At 41.5% G+C, this 18,238-nt stretch overlaps 1 protein-coding gene across 1 annotated transcript in view; it reads right to left on the bottom strand.

Annotated features, from left to right (window-relative positions):
• Window positions 1–18,238, bottom strand: part of SLC9A9 (solute carrier family 9 member A9) — a 538,561-nt gene that overhangs the window by 90,670 nt on the left and 429,653 nt on the right. The window contains exon 14 of the mRNA XM_019934313.3: window positions 9,734–9,813. Within this exon, the coding sequence (XP_019789872.2) occupies window positions 9,734–9,813 (80 nt within the window). The remainder of the gene's footprint in view (window positions 1–9,733; window positions 9,814–18,238) is intronic.

Raw genomic sequence — 18,238 nt, 5'->3', positions numbered from 1 at the left:
GTATTAAAATATGGCTGTTACCACAAAAAATTATTACAAGCATACAAGACCATAGATATTTTGGTCACTCAGAAATAATAAATAACAACGAATACCAAATACATTACATGATGCTGCCCTTTAAGAGAAGCAGACATCAACAGGTAATAATGACAATAATAAAGCTCACATTTTTGAGCACTTATCTGAGTGCTTTAACTCATTTAATCCTCAAAACAAACCTATGACGTAGGGACTTGTATTATCCCCATTTTGCAGCTGAGAGACTGAGGCACAGAGAGGGTAAATAACTTTCCTAAAGTTACACAACTAGTAAGTGGGTAGGCTACAGTAGCAAATCAATAAATCCTGACCCCTGAGCCAGATTTCCCTCTATTTGATGAAAACCAGTACTGGAATGTCTAAGTGTATCTTTCTTTATACCAAAGTCATTTCCTGAAAAGACATCTGTAAGTCAGAAACTCAAAGACAGAACCAGATTGGAATGTAAGCTCTGTGAGGGTTTGTCAACAGCTGTATCCCTACTGCCTAGTATAGTACATGGCCCGTGGTAGCCTCTTGATAAACATGTGATGAATACGTGAATAAATAGAGAAAAGAGGAGAGTCTAATACAGTGCTTTGCAATGAGAAAGTGCTCAACAGATTTTTAAAATTGGATTTAAAGGAATTTGTTTTATGAATCCATTCGAGAAGCGGAGGATTCATCTTCTGGTTTCCTGTTTGTGTAAATCCAGATTTTCATATTGTTTGCTTACAGTGAAGATGAAATGAGAAAGCATTCTCATTTAAGAGAAATATTATTAAAACTTTTACAGGGGAAAAGGCAAAACAAATCAGGGATGCCAAAACTCTTGTAGAATCCTAGGATTATTGTAGAAAACTCAGTTATCGTCTTGGGAGCCACAACTTTTCACATTCATAGCAGAGTATCTAACATGTTTGGGCAACAATTCACAATGCCATGCTTGTAGTCACTTGTCAGGACTCCAGAAGAGGTTAAGTCCAGTTATGGAATGTTTCAACCTATTTAGGCCACAGGGTCTTAAGAAAATTGCACTATTTAACTGGTTTAAACATGTTTTGGCTCTGAGAGATAAGTGAACAAGTTACCATCAGTAGGAAGCTGTTTTAAGAAATAGCTAAATTTTCCAATGGATTTAGCCAAAACAGAAGATAATATTTATTGTTCCCATTATACGGATGAAGAAACCATGGAAGACCCAAGTTATGACCTGAACAAAAGACAGCTCATGTTTCAAGGCACGGATACCACCCCCTACATTGGTTCTCACCAAACAGTCAAGGAATATAAGGATCCAGGAAGCTAGTGTTTTCTTTTAGTGAATTTTAATTTCATTTCACTTAGGTGCTAAGTCAAGGGCTGTCTACAAGGTCTTTCTACACTAGCATTTGTGAAGACAAGGAAGACCAAAAGTCAAGCTGCAAACCCAATGGATTAACCACCTGGGGGGGAGTGCCGGCTGCACTACTGCCCCATGCAAGCTCAGCTCCTCCCTATAGCCAGCTTCCCAGGAGGGAAGCAGTCATAATGCCATGTACATCCTCACGTGGGATACCACTGGGGATGTATTTAGAGAGAGTCTTTAGAAAGCTGATTGCTTATGTTTCTTTCAAATATTTTGAAATATTGGTGCTTTCTGAAACCGCTTGTGGAGTTATCTGGTTACATTTTGCAAGTGAGGGTTACAAATTATTTTAATTCACGGCTCCCTAAAGAGTTCCCCCATTCAACTCTGGAGATGCCAAGGTCTCTCTTTCCTACACTAAGGGCCACCTGCCATTTCAAGGGGCTTTGGGGTCATGACTCATCTGAATGAATCAAATAAGCAAGACTTCATGAGAGTCAGCCATGCCTACCTTGTTTGCTGTTCGCCCCAGTACCTCCTGTATTGCTTGGCACATAGTAGGTACTCAATAAGTTGAACAAAAGGCATCTTACTTACATCCTCTGCTATCCCTCTGGCTTTCTACTTAAAGTAAAACACACCCTGCCTCCGGACTGGTGAAGATTTTGATGAGCCTCCCAAGAAGCTATCACTTCGAACTATCAATTGTATGCCAGGCACACTTACCAATAAGAGCATCACACACATACTAATGCCACCAGAGCTCACTGGATGGACCACCCGAACCACAACCCGTGGATTCTTCAGGTGGACACAGCCCACTCTTTGCTGATTACGAATGCTGCCTCCAAGTCCATCACTGACCTTGGGTGTGTCTTTTCCCTCCTTGGGGCTCAGTTGCCTCATCGATAAAACAGGAATCACAGAACTAACATTCCCTGTTCCTCTGAGACTTTTTTTGCTAAGTGAACTCAAGTCATTCACAAGGCCACAGTACCAACCCAACAAATAATTCATAGATGCTTCAGCTAGTCAGAATAAGAAAAAACTGCAATGCAGTGATCATCATTTAAAATGGAAATTGCTGCTCACAATATTCATACCTATGATTTAAAATAAGCATGACTGTGTGGGATATAACGAATTCTGTCAAGTTTTAGGAGGAAAGCGTTCTTTTCCCTTGTTTTTTTTTTTTTTTGTTGTTGTTTAAAGACTACGATGCCGTTACATTTAAATCCATGAAATACTTGTTTCCAAGGATCATTCTGAGTGATCTGGATGTTCACGTTTATTTTTCCTGGAATACAATCTGTCACACTTTGGTTCACGAAGGGGTCTGGCATCTGCCACTTTCCTTGCCAGACTTTTTAATGGAAAACTCAAGAGCTGCAACATCTACACGTCTGCCATGGCCTTTCATTTTCTTGGTAACATCTCAGTGCACAATTCATTTCAAGCCAGTGATGGGAAGGAAGTCTCCATCCATGTGACTTTGTAATTCTGTTACTGTGTCAACTTGCCAGTCCATTGTTATCTTTGTGCTATCTTTACACTTCTGTAAAATGTTGGCAACCACAGGATAACTCCTTATTTTCAGTTGATGTCGGCATACAGGAAGCGCTAAAAATGATTTTAGGCTGCCCTTTTTATTTTGGAAGAAGTCATTCTTATCCTCTGTCATTCACATTTGTAGAACTAATATATAAACATGCTTTTTTTTGTTTGTTTTGTTTTATTTGCGGTACGCGGGCCTCTCACTGTTGTGGCCTCTCCCGTTGTGGAGCACAGGCTCCGGACGCACAGGCTCAGTGGCCATGGCTCATGGGCCCAGCCGCACTGCAGCATGTGGGATCTTCCCGGACCAAGGCACGAACCCGTGTACCCTGCATCGGCAGGCGGACCCTCAACCACTGCGCCACCAGGGAAGCATGCTTAAGGGGAGAGATGATAAATGATAGAATGGATAGAGACTGTAGAAAGTAGACAGTCCAGCAGCATCATTAGTCACCTACGAATAAGGCAACCTACGATTCCTATACCAGCTGCAACACTGTGAATCCAAGTAAACCGTTTTATCTGATGTCTTAAAATCTGAATAAGGGGGCATCAATTTCTAACCTTCTCATTAAAAGAGATTGTTAGTGAGGATGATAGGTGGCTCTAAATTCTGATTTCTATATACAAATAAAATCAACACACAATCGGTGAGATAAGATACAGTCACCCAGACAGAGAATGGCTTCTAAGCCAGAGCCAGGCTTGAATATATGAGATCAGGTGTACGAATTAAACCTAAGGAAGGATGGACCAACCATAGGAAGGAGGTCAGTGAGGCAACAGGGATGCAGCTCTGCCGTGGTGGCTGTCCCTGCCCAGGGAGAGGGACCCTGCCGCTGGGGGAGGGGTGGGTGTGCACCCGGGGTGTGCCTTTTGGTGCCGAAGGGCAGCCTGGATGAAAAACACTAAGATTATCCCCTCTGCCTTGCTCTGCTTTCAGACTCACTTAGCAACCCTCAGATAATTCATTGGATTTTTCTGCTATATCAACGTTTTAGAGTAAATGTGCCCTGGATAGAAAATATTGCTTTCTTGCTTGATTCATTCATTCAGTGAATATTTATTGAGTGTCCACTATATGCCAAACACTGTTGTATGCTTTGATTACAGACCCAAATCCCTGTCCGCAGGAAGCATACATCGTGGTTGGGGGAGAATATTATAACAAATGCATAAAGTACATACAGTGTCAGATGGTGATAAGCATAATGGTGACAAATGAAGCGGAGAAGGGGAGAGAGAGTGCTCCTGTTGGGACGGCTAATTTAAATATGGAGCCAGGGGGCTTCCCTGGTGGCGCAGTGGTTGAGAGTCCGCCTGCCGATGCAGGGAACACGGGTTCGTGCCCCGGTCCGGGAAGATTCCACATGCCGCGGAGCGGCTGGGCCCGTGAGCCATGGCCACTGAGCCTGCGCGTCCGGAGCCTGTTGCTCCGCAACGGGAGAGGCCACAACAGTGAGAGGCCCGCGTACCGCAAAAAAAAAAAAAAATATATATATATATATATATATATATATATATATATATATATATGGAGCCAGGAAAGTCTCACTGCCAAGTTGGATGAAAGAGGTGAAGGAGGGAGGCCTGCGAATGTCTGAGAAAAGAGCATCCCAAGCAGGGGGAAGAGGAAACAGTGCGAAGGCCCTGAAGCAGGAATGTGCTTGGTGTATCTCAGGAAGGCCGGGGTGCTGAAGCAGGGTGAGCCAGCGAGCAACAGGGAGAGAAGGGGCCGGAGGGACAGTGGGGACCACACTGCGACTTGACCCTTCTAAGGGCTGGGAAAGAATACCCCTCCCCATGAGGACACATATGATGATTTAGGAATTTGATGTCTGGTTTCTACTTGTGCCTCCCTGAGCTTGGCTAGAGTCCATCCGTTTCTATGAAACGAAACCATTCTCGGAGTCTTTGGCATATTGAACTTTCTGCCTTTGAAAAGTTGAGAATGTGATTCAGAAACTTGGAGACTCCTTTATGGTGGTGTTCTTAGGGTGACCGACCAGGACCCCTAACCTTATCACCTCCTATATCTTCAACAGCTGCTTGGGATGTGAACTCTGTAGGACATAATGTAAGCAGTCATAACAGTCATTGCTTTAATAGTGACATTCTGGACGTATGGAAGTGGGGTATATGTGTAGATAAGAGCTATCATGGACATAGAGCGGTCAGCGAGAGCGTTCATTTAAGTATATTTATGGATTTTATCGTTATGTAATGCCTTTCTTTGTCATTACGGTCTTTGTTTTGAAGTGTTTCAAAGTCTATTTATTTATTTAATTTTTGGCCGCATCGTGCAGCATGTGGGATCTTAGCTCCCTGACCAGGGATCGAATCCAAGCCTCCTGCAGTGGGAGCGCAGGGTCCTAACCGCTGGACTGCCGGGTAAGTCCCTAATTTAGATTTTGACAGATCCGGGCTTGGATCATGGAATTGACACTAGCTATGGAAACCTAAGAAAGTTATTTAAGTTCTTGGAGACTTTGTTTCTTCCATCTCAAAGAGAGTCTTTGTGAGAATGAAACCAAAAGGGTGGTTATTAGGATTAAATGAAAGAATGTTCTCGATGGCAAAGCACTGGTGCTCAGTAACATGGTTCCCTTTCTCATAGCCCCCTTCTCAATTTCTGCTTTGCACCGCAAGACTCAGAATTGCTGCCCACAGGGAATCATAGTGAAATCTTAACTAATCGTCAATTTTGGCACCATAGGCTTCCGGCTTATTTATTTGTACTTGTTGCGGTGCGTGGGCTTCTCATTGCAGTGGCTTCTCTTGTTGCTGAGCACGGGCTCTAGAGCGCAGGCTCAGTAGTTGTGGCACACAGGCTTAGTTGCTCTGCGGCATGTGGGATTTTCCCAGACCAGGGCTCGAACCCGTGTACCCTGCCTTGGCAGGCGGATTCTTAACCACTGCGCCGCCAGGGCAGCTCGCACAGGCTGTTTTGTCAGAGGCCTAGACAATCAGCAGTCCATTTGTGTGGTACTCTACCCTTGGAGCCACCCTCTTACAGAGCTGTGGAGGTGACATGAAATTATAATGTAAAGCACTCAACACGGTACTTGGCCATGGTTCATCCTTATGGAATGTTAATTTTTATTATTTTTATTTTTCTGTAGGTTTTGGGAAATTTTTATGGGAATGCATATGTATTAATTATGCTATGAAAAAAAGAAAACAAAACTATATGAGCCATAGTGACTTGTTTTATTGATACCGATGGTGAGTTAAGAGCATCTTTGTATCCTTGGGTCTGAATATTGGGCATAAGTTCAATGTGAATTGAGTACTGTGACATTTAGTTTTACATGTTTACTTGACTAGGCTACCTCGTTATTCAATCAGACCCTAATCTAGGTGTTGCTGTGAAGGTATTTTCTAGGTGTGGTAAGCATCTACAGTCAGTTGACTTTAAAGAGATGATCCTCAATAAGGTGGGTGGGCCTCATCTGATCAGTTGAGTGGACTTAAGAGCAAAACTGAGGCTTCCCTGAGGAAGAAGAAGTTTTGTCTTAAGATTGCAGCATCTCAACTCCTACTGGAGAGTTTCTAGACTGAGAGCCTGTCCTGCACATTCTGAACTTGCCACCTTCACAAACACATAAGCCAATCCCTTGAAGTAAACCTATGTGTATTATATGTATATGTATGTATGCATGTGTGTGTGTGTGTGTGTGTGTGTGTGTGTGTACTCCTGACTGGTTCTGTGTCTGTTTCTCTGGAGAATCCTGACTTACAAAGGTGCATATGAAGGCTCATTTATTCTTCTTTTTCTTTTGTCGGTAATTCTTTATGATGCCTCATTTGCATGATGCAATTTTACTAAAATGAAACTTGAACAGCTCCAAACTGCATAATCCATTTCTTTCAGCCTCACACTTTCTTTTTGGCCTCAGCCAGGCAATCTGACCCCGGAGTTGGGGGGATCATCCCTACATTGACAGCAGCTGGCATAGTCTACCCATGAGGTCCATGGGGCACATCGCCTGGGTTCTAGGTGGCCAACAGGATGACGGTAAATGCCAAGGGGATAATTTTTCTCTAAAAATATGGATAAATCAAGAGTTTACAGAGTGGAAACTGGTTGGTTTGCTACACTCTGGGTATGAATTCAGAGCATAACTAGGATATAAAAACTCTGTTGTCTAAGTGAAAATATATTTATGCAGTGATGGTAGCCCCGCAATTTCTAGGATGAATGCACAGGAGGACAAATTACCATGAGAAGAGATATTACTGAGAGTGTAAGTCTGCTTTCATTTTTTGCTAGTTTGTCCATAATCATATGGAAATAACCCCCCAGTGAAATGTGAGACAAAAACTATGACATCATCTGAATTTAGTGTCACTGCTCTAAGCTAAAAATTTGGGTGGGTTCCTACTTACATTTTCTTGTCTCCAAGTTATCTTTTCCATTTTGCAATGCAATGCAAAGCATTCCTTACAACACTGTCAGAATTTGAACAAAAACATCTTTTATCTAATTTCTGATTTGCCATTTTGTGATAGTGTGATTTATAATAAGAAATAGAAATTTGGTCTTCATCCCCAGTTTTGGCAGAGAGCTCTTAAAATCCTTGAATTTCCTAAGTGATGAAAGCAAAAAGGCATCCTTCTGTTATGTTAATGATGACGTTTGGACCCTAACTAAGGTTGGGTGCTGGATGCCAGGAGAACCCACCATTAGATTAGAGGGTTGGAACTTTCAGTTCTCACCCTCACCACCTCTGGGGAAGAGGAGAGAGGCTGGAGATGGAGTTCAATCACCAGTGGTTAATTATTCATCAGTTGTGCCTATGCAATGAAGCCTCCATAAAACCCCAAAAGGATGGAGTTTAGGAGAATTTCCAGGTTGGTGAACAGGTGGAGATTCGAGGAGAGTGGTGCACTCAGAGAGGGCATGGAAGCTCCATGTCCTTTCCCCGTACCTTGCCCTATGCACCTCCTCCATCTGGCTGTTTCTGAGTTATATCCTTTTATAATAAACCAATGATCTAGTAAGTAATGAGGTCTTCTAGCAAATCAATCAAACCCAAGGAGAAGGTCACGGGAACCTCCAACATGTAGCCGATAGATCAGAAGCATAGGTAACAACCTGGGCTTGTGGTGGTGGTAGGGGCAGCCTTGTGGGACTGAGCCCTTACCTGTGAGCTCTGACCCTGTCTCCAGGGACATAGTGTCAGAATTGAGTTGAGTTGTAGGACACTGACCTGGCGCATTGCTTGGATGGGTGGGGAAGCCCCCCTTCCACAAGTTGGAAATCGGGTCCTGGAACCCCAAAAGACACTTTCTTACTGTACATCTTGTCATAACCAAGCAGCCTTTATATGTACTCTTTAGCCACATTTTTATAACTTCCTACAAATTTGGTTATCAGATACTTTAAGCAATGGCAGGAGAAAATTGTGTTTCCAGAAGAGAAACAAACTGGAACACAAACCAGCGTAACCTGCTAAGAACTGGCTTCCCTCAGAGAGACCAGTGACTGGTTAGTGAGGTACCAGAACCTCCAAGAGGCAGTTAATGGCCAAGATGGACCACTTTTAGGGTGGTGGCAACCTACACTGTCCATGAAAGCTCAAGATTGAGTGAGGCAAGGTATTTGCCCATAGATAACAGAAGTATGGAAAAGCAAAACTGTAGCCTCAAAAAGCCTCTACCTTCCACATCTCATTTCATAATTCTTGGAATGTTCTACTATTTCAGAATTGCTTTCTAATTTTAACCTTGTTTTACTTTTGCTTATCTCTGCAATCTTCAATGGGCTTCTCTTCACTTCACTCTTACTTATTTTTTTTTTCTCCAGTCATTCCTCGAATTTGCTTTCCTTTCCTTCCTGCTGTGAATTTCCTGTATTTCTCTTGCTTCTTCTCCCCTTTCCATTTTTACCTCCTCTTCATCTTATTCTTTGAATTTCTTTCCCCTGTTCTTAATTCTTCTTCCTTTCCCTCTGATCTGTTGTGGCTTTAATCATTGCTGAGCTGCTTTAAAATCGCCCAGTGACTGACATTTTCTCCCTGAAAGGAGAGGGATTTGTGACTGTGGAAAACTAACTACAAAGACCCAACACATTCAATTTTCAGCACAGTTCTTTCCTTTCTTCTGTGGCGCTTTTGCCTGGGATTAGAGGTGGACCGCTTACTGCAACTCACAATGGCAAAGCCCTTCAGGCCTGACTTCTCAGCTCTGTGAGTCGCATGGCAAGGTGTATCTGAACCACTCTGTTTACACTGATTGCTAGAATTTTAAAATTGCCCGTCACTAGAAAAAGCTTACTCAAGTGTTTCCTGGAAAACAAAGTAGTATTATTTCACAATGTGATGACCGGACTTATTCTTCTCCTTGGACTATTCATCCTCCCTCCCCCCTCCCCCTTCATTTTTTACAGCATGAAACAAAAACAGACAAATGTGTTCCTGGCAGAAGGGTGAAGGAGCTTTGTCACCCTAGCCGACTCCACCAGAAGTAAGATTTTTACAAAGGGATGAACAGTAAAATTAGTAAAATAGATCAGTTTTTCAGGACTCTATGATTTTATCATAGGGCATTAGGAAATAGTAGATTGCCACAAGCACACCAGATTCATTTGCCTCTGAGAGATTTCACTTTAGCTCTTTGCAACACTAAAGTATGGACTACACAGCTTTTTATGTTTCGAAATCATTCTTTTGGCTAAATTTGCTCGTGAATTCGCTTTACCTTTCTGCGTTTCTTGAAGAGCAGCAGCGCAGACCTCAATGATTAAGTGCTCGAAGTCAGTGTCTGCCATGTAGCAGGACCTGGGAGATTATCATTATCAAAGGATACTTGTGGTCAAAGCTGTACCACATTCTGAAGAGCCAGGCAGTCTCTGTTTTCGTCGTGCTTTTGCCAGAGGTGTTTGCTTCCTAGCGAGTGACAACAGAAAAAGGCATTGGATAAATGATCACTATAAATATTGAGATATAATATCAACATTAATACATAGTATTAATTATTAATATATTAATAATGTATTAATGTATTAATACATGTATATAATATTAATATATTTTAACTATAAGAATATGCGTCAAGCTAAATTAAACTTAACCACTTTTAAAAAATCTTTCCAGATACAGGTATTTTCATCTAAATGTTGAACCTGCTGCCAAGCAGATTAGCTCACGGATCTTGCCATATGGGTGAGGTTCTTGTGGCATAATTCAACGTTTACTTTTTTTCATAATTCCTATTTTATTAAACAGCTAAGAAATGCCACTTTGTTGACACCAGTGAACATGATATTTCTGTCAGATTGCTGTTGTGGGGATTTTGCAGTTATTTCTGTCAGATTTGGATGGTATTTATTTACGATTTACCAAAAGGTCAAGACTAAAGGGATAACCGTCTAATAATTGTTAAACTAGTTTTCATTCATTTTATTTTTGATAGATCACTACCAAAGCCTATGGTTAATTTTTGATATCTTCCCCCTTCGATTCTTAAGTTTTGAAATAGATATTCCGGTTAAGAAGCCTGTAATAATTTAATAACTGAATGAATGTGTTTGTCTCCCCCAACCCCATGCTCACTCACTCTTTTTTTTTTTTCCTCAAAGGACCACAGTGGGAAGGAGGAAGAAAAGGACAAAAGAGAAAGCATTTGATAGGTGTTTATGTAACAGTAGAGGATGAAAATGTGAGAAAAAGGTGAAAAATTTTTGTGAACTTTAGAGAGATGATAATGGACATTGCAATGTGGTATGAAGGAGATTCAGGGACATTTCTACCTCTTCTGTGTATCTCATTTTGCATATTAAGAGAATTCCAGACTTCAATCAGTTGTAATTATCTTCATCATTAAAAGCATTTATATCTTAACATGGACTTCATTGCTTTGTTTGGGCCCTCGGTTTCCATGCCCAAATTGTATCAGGAGTTCACAGTCCAGTAATAATGTGAACATTCTCAAGAAATCATGAGGCATGGAAGACAGTGAGAAACCACTGGCTGCTCCAAAGCTAGCCCTTAGTTGAAACCAAGGTGATTTACTTTACTTTGTTTATTTACTTTTTTGCCCCTTTCCAGACAGTTCCACGGATGGGTAATGATAAATAACTGAACACAAAAGGCTGTATTCTGCTCTCTGAAACACATGTACAAGCAGACGCTGCAGTTCCATGCCCCACAAACAAAAGGGGAATAAAAGAATGCTAAGTGTGGTCCCTCCCTTTCTAGGCAGCCACTTATCCTTTGTCTAAAATGGTTGAAGCAGACACTCCACAATAAAATGAAAACCCAAACTGGCAGCCTTTCTCATTGGTTGTTTTAAGATCTCTGATTTCCAACACTGAACAGTTTCCTAAAAGGCGTTCCTAAGTATGCCACTGTTCTACGTGATGTTGATGGAAATTCTGTGCCGATCGTTCAGGAAGGGATGGGTTTGAGAGTGTTAACCAGGTTTGTTACATTCAGAAATTTTGGGAATCTTTCATTTGTAAATGAGCATTGTAAATCTTTGAGAGGGAAGCCTTTCTCAAACTTACCTGGTCATGGACCACATGCCCCATTCCCAAGTCCCACAGTGGGACATCTATGATCTTTTCATGGATGATGTCAGAGTTTCATAGATCTGTTTTCTGATAGACCCAGAGTGCCATGCCCTGTTATCTAGAGCTAGAATGTACCCATGGCATTTCCACAAAAGGGAAACCAAGGTGTCCAGTTCAATTTCCATCTGTCCCTGAACCTTTCTCTAGCTATTTCTACCCCAAGAAAGGTGTCAGATTTGCAAAGTCACTGCTATACTTAGTGTTTTCTTCATCATCTTGCAACATTTGCAAGTCGTTTCTGAGTCACTGTCTCTCAAACAGGTCAGCACGTTGGGACTCAGCTGGCAGAGTAAAACTGTTATCCCTGAACTAAACTAGGTAGTAACGCTCTGGGCTAGCCCTGGGGAGTTCTCTCTCTCTTTTCTTTTCTCTTCTTTTCTTTTTTCTTTCCTTAAGAACAATAAGGAGTTACACACTTTATCCATCCAGAGGCACAGGTAATTTTGATAGCTGACAATATCTATGGATGACAAGATAGTCATTGAAGAAAATTAATAGAAAGGAGTGGAAGCAAATTCCTGTTCTTTTGTTTGGTTGTTTGTTTCTAAGTTAAGGTGGGCTGTGTAGTGTTGAGCTTGGCTGGCAGTCAGGGGCCCAGGATTCTAGCACCCACTCCACAGCAGCCCGGCTGAATGACATTTGTAATAATATTCTCCAGCTGTGGAATGCTCATTCATTCCTAGGCAAGGTGCTGGTCACATTATCCAGTCACTAACTTTTTCAGTCATTGTTTTTCAATTTTCACAACAAACCCTCAAGGTAGGTTGCATTATACCTATTTTACAGGTGAGGACCTAGAGAGGCCCAGAGAAGGGAAGAGCTGAGTCCAAAGTCACATAGCTAGCAAGCTATAGAGCTGGAATTTGAACGTAGGACTAAAGGACTCCAAAAGTGCTGTTCTTTCTGCTGGTATCTCATGCAGCCTTTGAACTTCGGAAAGCACACACACCGTATGATAGGCTATTTGGGCTGCAGTCTCCTCGCCTGTAAAATGAATTGAGGAAATTGGATTGGCTGGTCTCTGAGGTCCTAATCGTATGGAAAATACTGTTTTTTCATTAATGACAACAACAACAATAACGGCTGGCACTCCTTGAATAGATGCCATGTGCCAGACACTGTTCTAAGTGCTTTTCATATATTATTATTCCTATTTTACAGATGAGGAAACTGAGGCAACTGGCGCACAGAGAGGTTTCCAAGCACAGTTGTGGTCTCTCGGCAGCAGCCTTGATTCCTGTCATCTAGGTGGGTGTAAGTGAAGAGCAAACTAGGGCAAATGGGTATCTGAATAGATGAGGTCGGGATACTGAAGGTTGAGATGCAGCAGCTATATATCCCCCCAAACGTAATGAAAATGCATGGCTCCCCTCAGCTGGGTGAACGCTGAGGGGTTGGAAAGTGTCCCTGAAGAAACTTAACTTCAGTGTTAGAAATTTCTCTAGACTCCTAAATACTGGTTTCAGGGATTTCTGAAGGTCTTGGAAAACCTCCCTGCCTTTTACTCCCTTTTTCCTCTCCTTTTTATTTTATTTCCTGAGGGGAATATATCAGAACGTACAGGCACTCCTGAAAGAGCTTATACTCTATTTCTGGGAAATCTTCCAAGGTTATTTTTTGCCAGCTGATGAGAGCAACACATACTAGGTAGCATTTTGGAAAAAATGTTAACACTTGTAATCTATTTTTCAAACTTTAATTTACTTGGGATACTGGAGATGTTATTCATTTTACTGCTTTGTAGAGAAATAAACTGGGCTCCAATTAGAATGAAAGATAGAAAATGTTTTTCCAGGTAAGGGAAATACCATGGATGACCCAGCATTGACGTTTCTGCTGATCTGAGATAAAATGTTCAGTGTATGTCTTAAATAGCTGTTGGCCCAATTCTGGATCCATTCATTTATTTCTCTGAAGTTATTGATGACTTAATAACTGGGTTATGAAAGGCCATCAATAAATGAGTAGAAATAAATGAGTTAGTCCACTGTGTGCTCTGCTTGTTCACTGGGGGCTGAGGATAAATGTGCCAAGGGAAGGCCAGCCTTTGCAGTCACCCTGGAACAGGGAAGGTATCCGATGAGGCAGCGCAGAGGGCAAGCCCCTGGGAGGGCCCAGATGGGCAGAGGACAGCAGGTAGCATCAATTTACCTGGATTATTCTGAAGCAGTGATCAGATCACACCCAAGGACAAGGGATATAAGCAGTCATCAGAAGAAGAATCTGGAACTTGGTGACAGTCTCTTTATTGCTAGCAATATGTCTTCTGTTTTTGAGTTCTTTGATGCCAGAGGGGCAGTGGCATCCATGTTGGAACAAGCAGAGGATCCAGAAACTGAAGACCAAGATTTGAGTTCTGACTCTCTACTGTCTACCATTGAATAATAATGATACACTCTCCAGAGCTGAGCCTCATGTCTCACAGCTGTAAATGGGAACTGGAGATCCAAGGGCGTTGAATGTTGGCTTTTATTTGCCCTTGCTACTTCTAAGAAGCAGGGTGTTTGATATATGTGTAATTTCTGTTTCCTTTATTATCCTCCATTTCTGGGAAAATGTAAAAATGACTGGGGCATTTGATATCTTTCCTTTTTCTCCTTAAACAAGGGAATAGATCAGAGGTTGGGAAGTGGCTGAGCACAATAAGGAGTGAGTAGTTGTCTTTTTTTTTTTTTTTTTTTTTTGCGGTACGCGGGCCTCTCACTGTTGTGGCCTCTCCCGTCGCGGAGCACAAGCTCCGGACGCGCAGGCTCAGAGGCCATGGCTCACGGGCGCAGCCGCTCCGCGGCATGTGGGATCTTCCCGGACCTGGGCACGAACCTGTGTCCCCTGCATCGGCAGGCGGACTCTCAACCACTGCACCACCAGGGAAGCCCAGTACGGACATTTTGATTAAGAATGGTGTTATGGGCTGGTGACACCACAGACTAGTATGCGCTAAGGACCCAGAATGATGTATGAACTTATGAACTTCCTTGAGAAAGAGTTCTTGGGTTTTCCTTAACTTTCCTGAGTATTCAAAGAAAACATTGTATCTTTGGCTTCTTTTCCCAGGTGGGAGGTGTCTGATGAGAAGACATTGTCATTTACCAGCTGAGATTCCTCAATCCTACCCACCAGGGAAGTCCAGTAGTTGTCTTTTAAGTGACCCCTCTAGCACCACCCTAGAGAGGGAGCAACAGGAAAATTAGGAAGGTACTCTTTGTTTTATGCTTATTTGGATCCCTGAAAGAAAACAAAGGCTCTGGCCAGAAATCTTTAAAAAACAGACACTGAAGCAAGAGGGAATTGCTTGCTGTATTAACCTTAATGAAAAAGAACTAAGCAAATGTAAATACATTCCTCTATCAATATTCAAAGGAGGGGCCTTTGCTAAGTGAACCGGAGGAACTCTGCTCTGGGCTAGTCATATGGGATTGCTTCTCACTTCACGGGGATTCAATGGATTAAGAGAGAGAAGATTTTCCTATTTCTAAGATTTCATATTCAATACTAATGTCAGTGGAGGTTGTACAGAATGATGACAAAGACAGATAATTATCATAACAAACCTGTAGAGTTCCTTATGGGTTCCAGAGCACTTTTTCAAGTAGTCAGTGTGAATGGGATTTGACAGCAGTCCTTTTGCCCTGCCACCTCCCAGTGTGGAATGTATTCATGTAATAATTTCACGTTTATTGCCTTGATTTTCTGATTAGCAAGGAGAAGACCGGATTCTCTGTCCCTAAAGAGAAGGATTTCTAGATTCTGAAGAAGGGGGACATGATACAATTAGGAGTCAATAGGAAATTTTTTTCAAATTTATGTTTTAAAAGGTAAAATTAACTCTTAGCCTCCACATAGAGAGTATTTTATACAAATATTTTCACCTTCCTCACACTATGATAAATTCATAAACGTTCCCAAGAAGGTATAGTCACAAAATACATGCTTAGGGAGAAAGAATGAAGGAAACAACTAGATAAGGATGGGTAAAAATGCCAAGAGGAAACGTAGACATCACAGATACACTACCAGATGGGCTAAACTCATGGTTTAGCTACCAAAAAAAAAAAAAAAAAAAAAGGTTTGCTTCAAATAACTTTGTCCGTACAAGAGATTCAAGTTAATCCAGGGAAAAATAAATTGTTTGGTTCCGGTAAATATAATATTTTGGTGAGTTAAAAATGTATATTCGGGGCTTCCCTGGTGGCGCAGTGGTTGAGAGTCCGCCTGCCGATGCAGGGGACACGGGTTCGTGCCCCGGTCCGGGAGGATCCCACATGCCGCGGAGCGGCTGGGCCCGTGAGCCATGGCCGCTGAGCCTGCGCGTCCGGAGCCTGTGCTCCGCGACGGGAGAGGCCACAACAGTGACAGGCCCGTGTACAGCAAAAAAAAAAAAAAATGTATATTCACAAATTCTTTGGTACTTGTCCCTTTAAAAGATGGAGACTAATTTCCCTTCCTATTGAGTGTGGAGGATACATAATGACTCAGTTTTAATCAATGGAATGGAGCAGAAGGGATGGTGATATACAAGGCTAGGTCATAAAAAAACATTGTGGTTTCCTCCTTTCTGAACCACTTGAGGGAAGTTAGTTACCATACTGTGAGGACCCAAGCCACTCTATGGAGAGATCCATGTGGTAAGCATCCGAGTCTCCCTGCCAATAGTCAGCAAGGCACTGAGGCCTCCTGCCAACATGGAAGTGAACCTTTCAGACCCAGTCAAGCCTTCAGATGACTAGCTCTGGCTGACATCCTGTCTGCAACGTCATGAGAGACCCTGAGCCAGAAACACTCAGCTAATTTGCTTTCAAATTCCTGACACTTAGAAACTGTGAGATAATAAACGTTTGTTATTTTAAGCCACTAAGTTTTGGGATAATTTGTTCAGCAGCAATAGAAGGCTGATACAATTACATATTGGAATTATAAATTCTAGATGTAAAAGGCACTGGAGTAGAAAATGCACCTTGGAACAAGAAGATCCCAGCTCATGCTGTTTCCCAGTGACACTGCCCCAAACCACAAACACCATAGCAAAGATAAGGGTTCTACATTTAGGCCTGTGATTTGAGTATACAGTATTATATTTTTGTCTGAAAACAAAACAAAACAATGTTTCCCCCTACAAAGCTACTTGCAAAATACATAATGGCTGGTAAGAATAACTGGTATCATAAATACATGATAGAATTCAGATATTGGGCAACAGGCAGCAAAGGACAAATGAGGTAAGCCCTATATTCTCTTTTCTTTCTGCCCTTTCCCAACTGTAGTACAAGGAGCTAGAGTCCAAGCAGAGAACAATTCAAGCTGAGAGCAACAGTCTCACTGAGTTGAAGAACTACAAATTGGAGATTGGGTGTTATTGAAGCGGCTGGAATTTTTTTGTTGTTGTTGTCTTGGGAAAGTTACTTTAATTCTTTGAACTTCAATTTCATCATTTATAAAACGGGGTTTATAATATGTGTCTCGATTGGTCAAGGTAAAGATTAAATGTGATTTTACATACAGCACCTAATTGCTAAATTGAGGCTATCATCTTCCTGCACTTCCTCTTCCTCATTATTTCTGTTTTCTAGAGCATGTAATTATAGAATCTGTAAATATAGATTCTATATTCTATTCTATATATATATATATATATATATATATAGAATTTAGTCTTAAGCAGTAAAAATGTAGTGGGGAGGGTGTATACTTTTGGGTGTATAAGCCGTAAGTAAAACCAAAATAAATTCAGTGTTGGCCAAGGGAAAACCCAAGATACTTGCTCTGAAATAGTCATTTTGTTTTTCTCAAAGTACTGTTAGTTACAATAACATAAAAAAAACCTTCATCTGGGTCAGGTCAGTTTTAGAGCTTACTGTTCTATTTCTGAAATATTTGTTGGTATAGCATGGAATTTACATTCTGTGAGGCCAGCTCCAACAGCATGGGGACATAGTATGGAAAAATATTGATAATTGTTAGATCCGAGGAACATATACGTGGGAATCTTTATTCCGTTTTCTGTAGGTTTGTTAGCAATATCTAGAAAATATTCACAAGGCAAAATTAAATTTTATTTCATGACTAGATGACCCTACCATCTGCTAATCTCTTTCCCTCTTGAACCTACTTATATCTCCAGCATTTAAGTATCAATTGTGCAGAAGAACACATACTTTTATTCTTCTCCAAATGAGCTCTTTCAGTTTTAAGGGTGTTTTAAGTTATGGTTTTCTGGGATTTGGCAAACAAGTCTTTGTTCACCTGACTCATACCCTCCATATTTTTACAGACACTTTGTTGTGTCCCTTCTTAGTGGTAGTCGTTCTGCTGGAGAAATCGTAATTCGTTTAATCTCCGTCTGCTCATTGAAGCTGCTCTTCTCTGGACCTTTCTCAGCTCTGCTTTGACTTTCTTGAGCTGTGGTGACCATAACTTATCCACCCAGGTTACACACAAGCATAAATGACAACCAAACCAGAATTCAATGAAGGGACTTCTCGAAGCAAAAATAAAAGTGGAAGTTAGCATTAAGAGAGCACATAGAGAAGCCAGCATAGTGTTCAAAATAAAATTATGTTAGAAAAGATGAAAATTAGCCTCACTGTAACAGTTGGCAGAGTCGGAAATGGAAGAAAAATGAGTTTTTAAAAAAGTTGATTCCATTACTTTTAAGTTCCAAACCTGCAAGTTTTTGCTGCCATCACACATAGAATGAAATCAAAATCACCACCGTGGCCGGTGATCTGGCCCCTCTCGGTCTC

The sequence above is a fragment of the Tursiops truncatus genome, chromosome 4, assembly GCF_011762595.2.
Source record: "Tursiops truncatus isolate mTurTru1 chromosome 4, mTurTru1.mat.Y, whole genome shotgun sequence".
NCBI lineage: Eukaryota > Metazoa > Chordata > Mammalia > Artiodactyla > Delphinidae > Tursiops > Tursiops truncatus.
The sequence above is the reverse complement of the archived record's forward strand: the minus strand, read 5'-3'. Positions and strand labels throughout refer to the sequence as shown.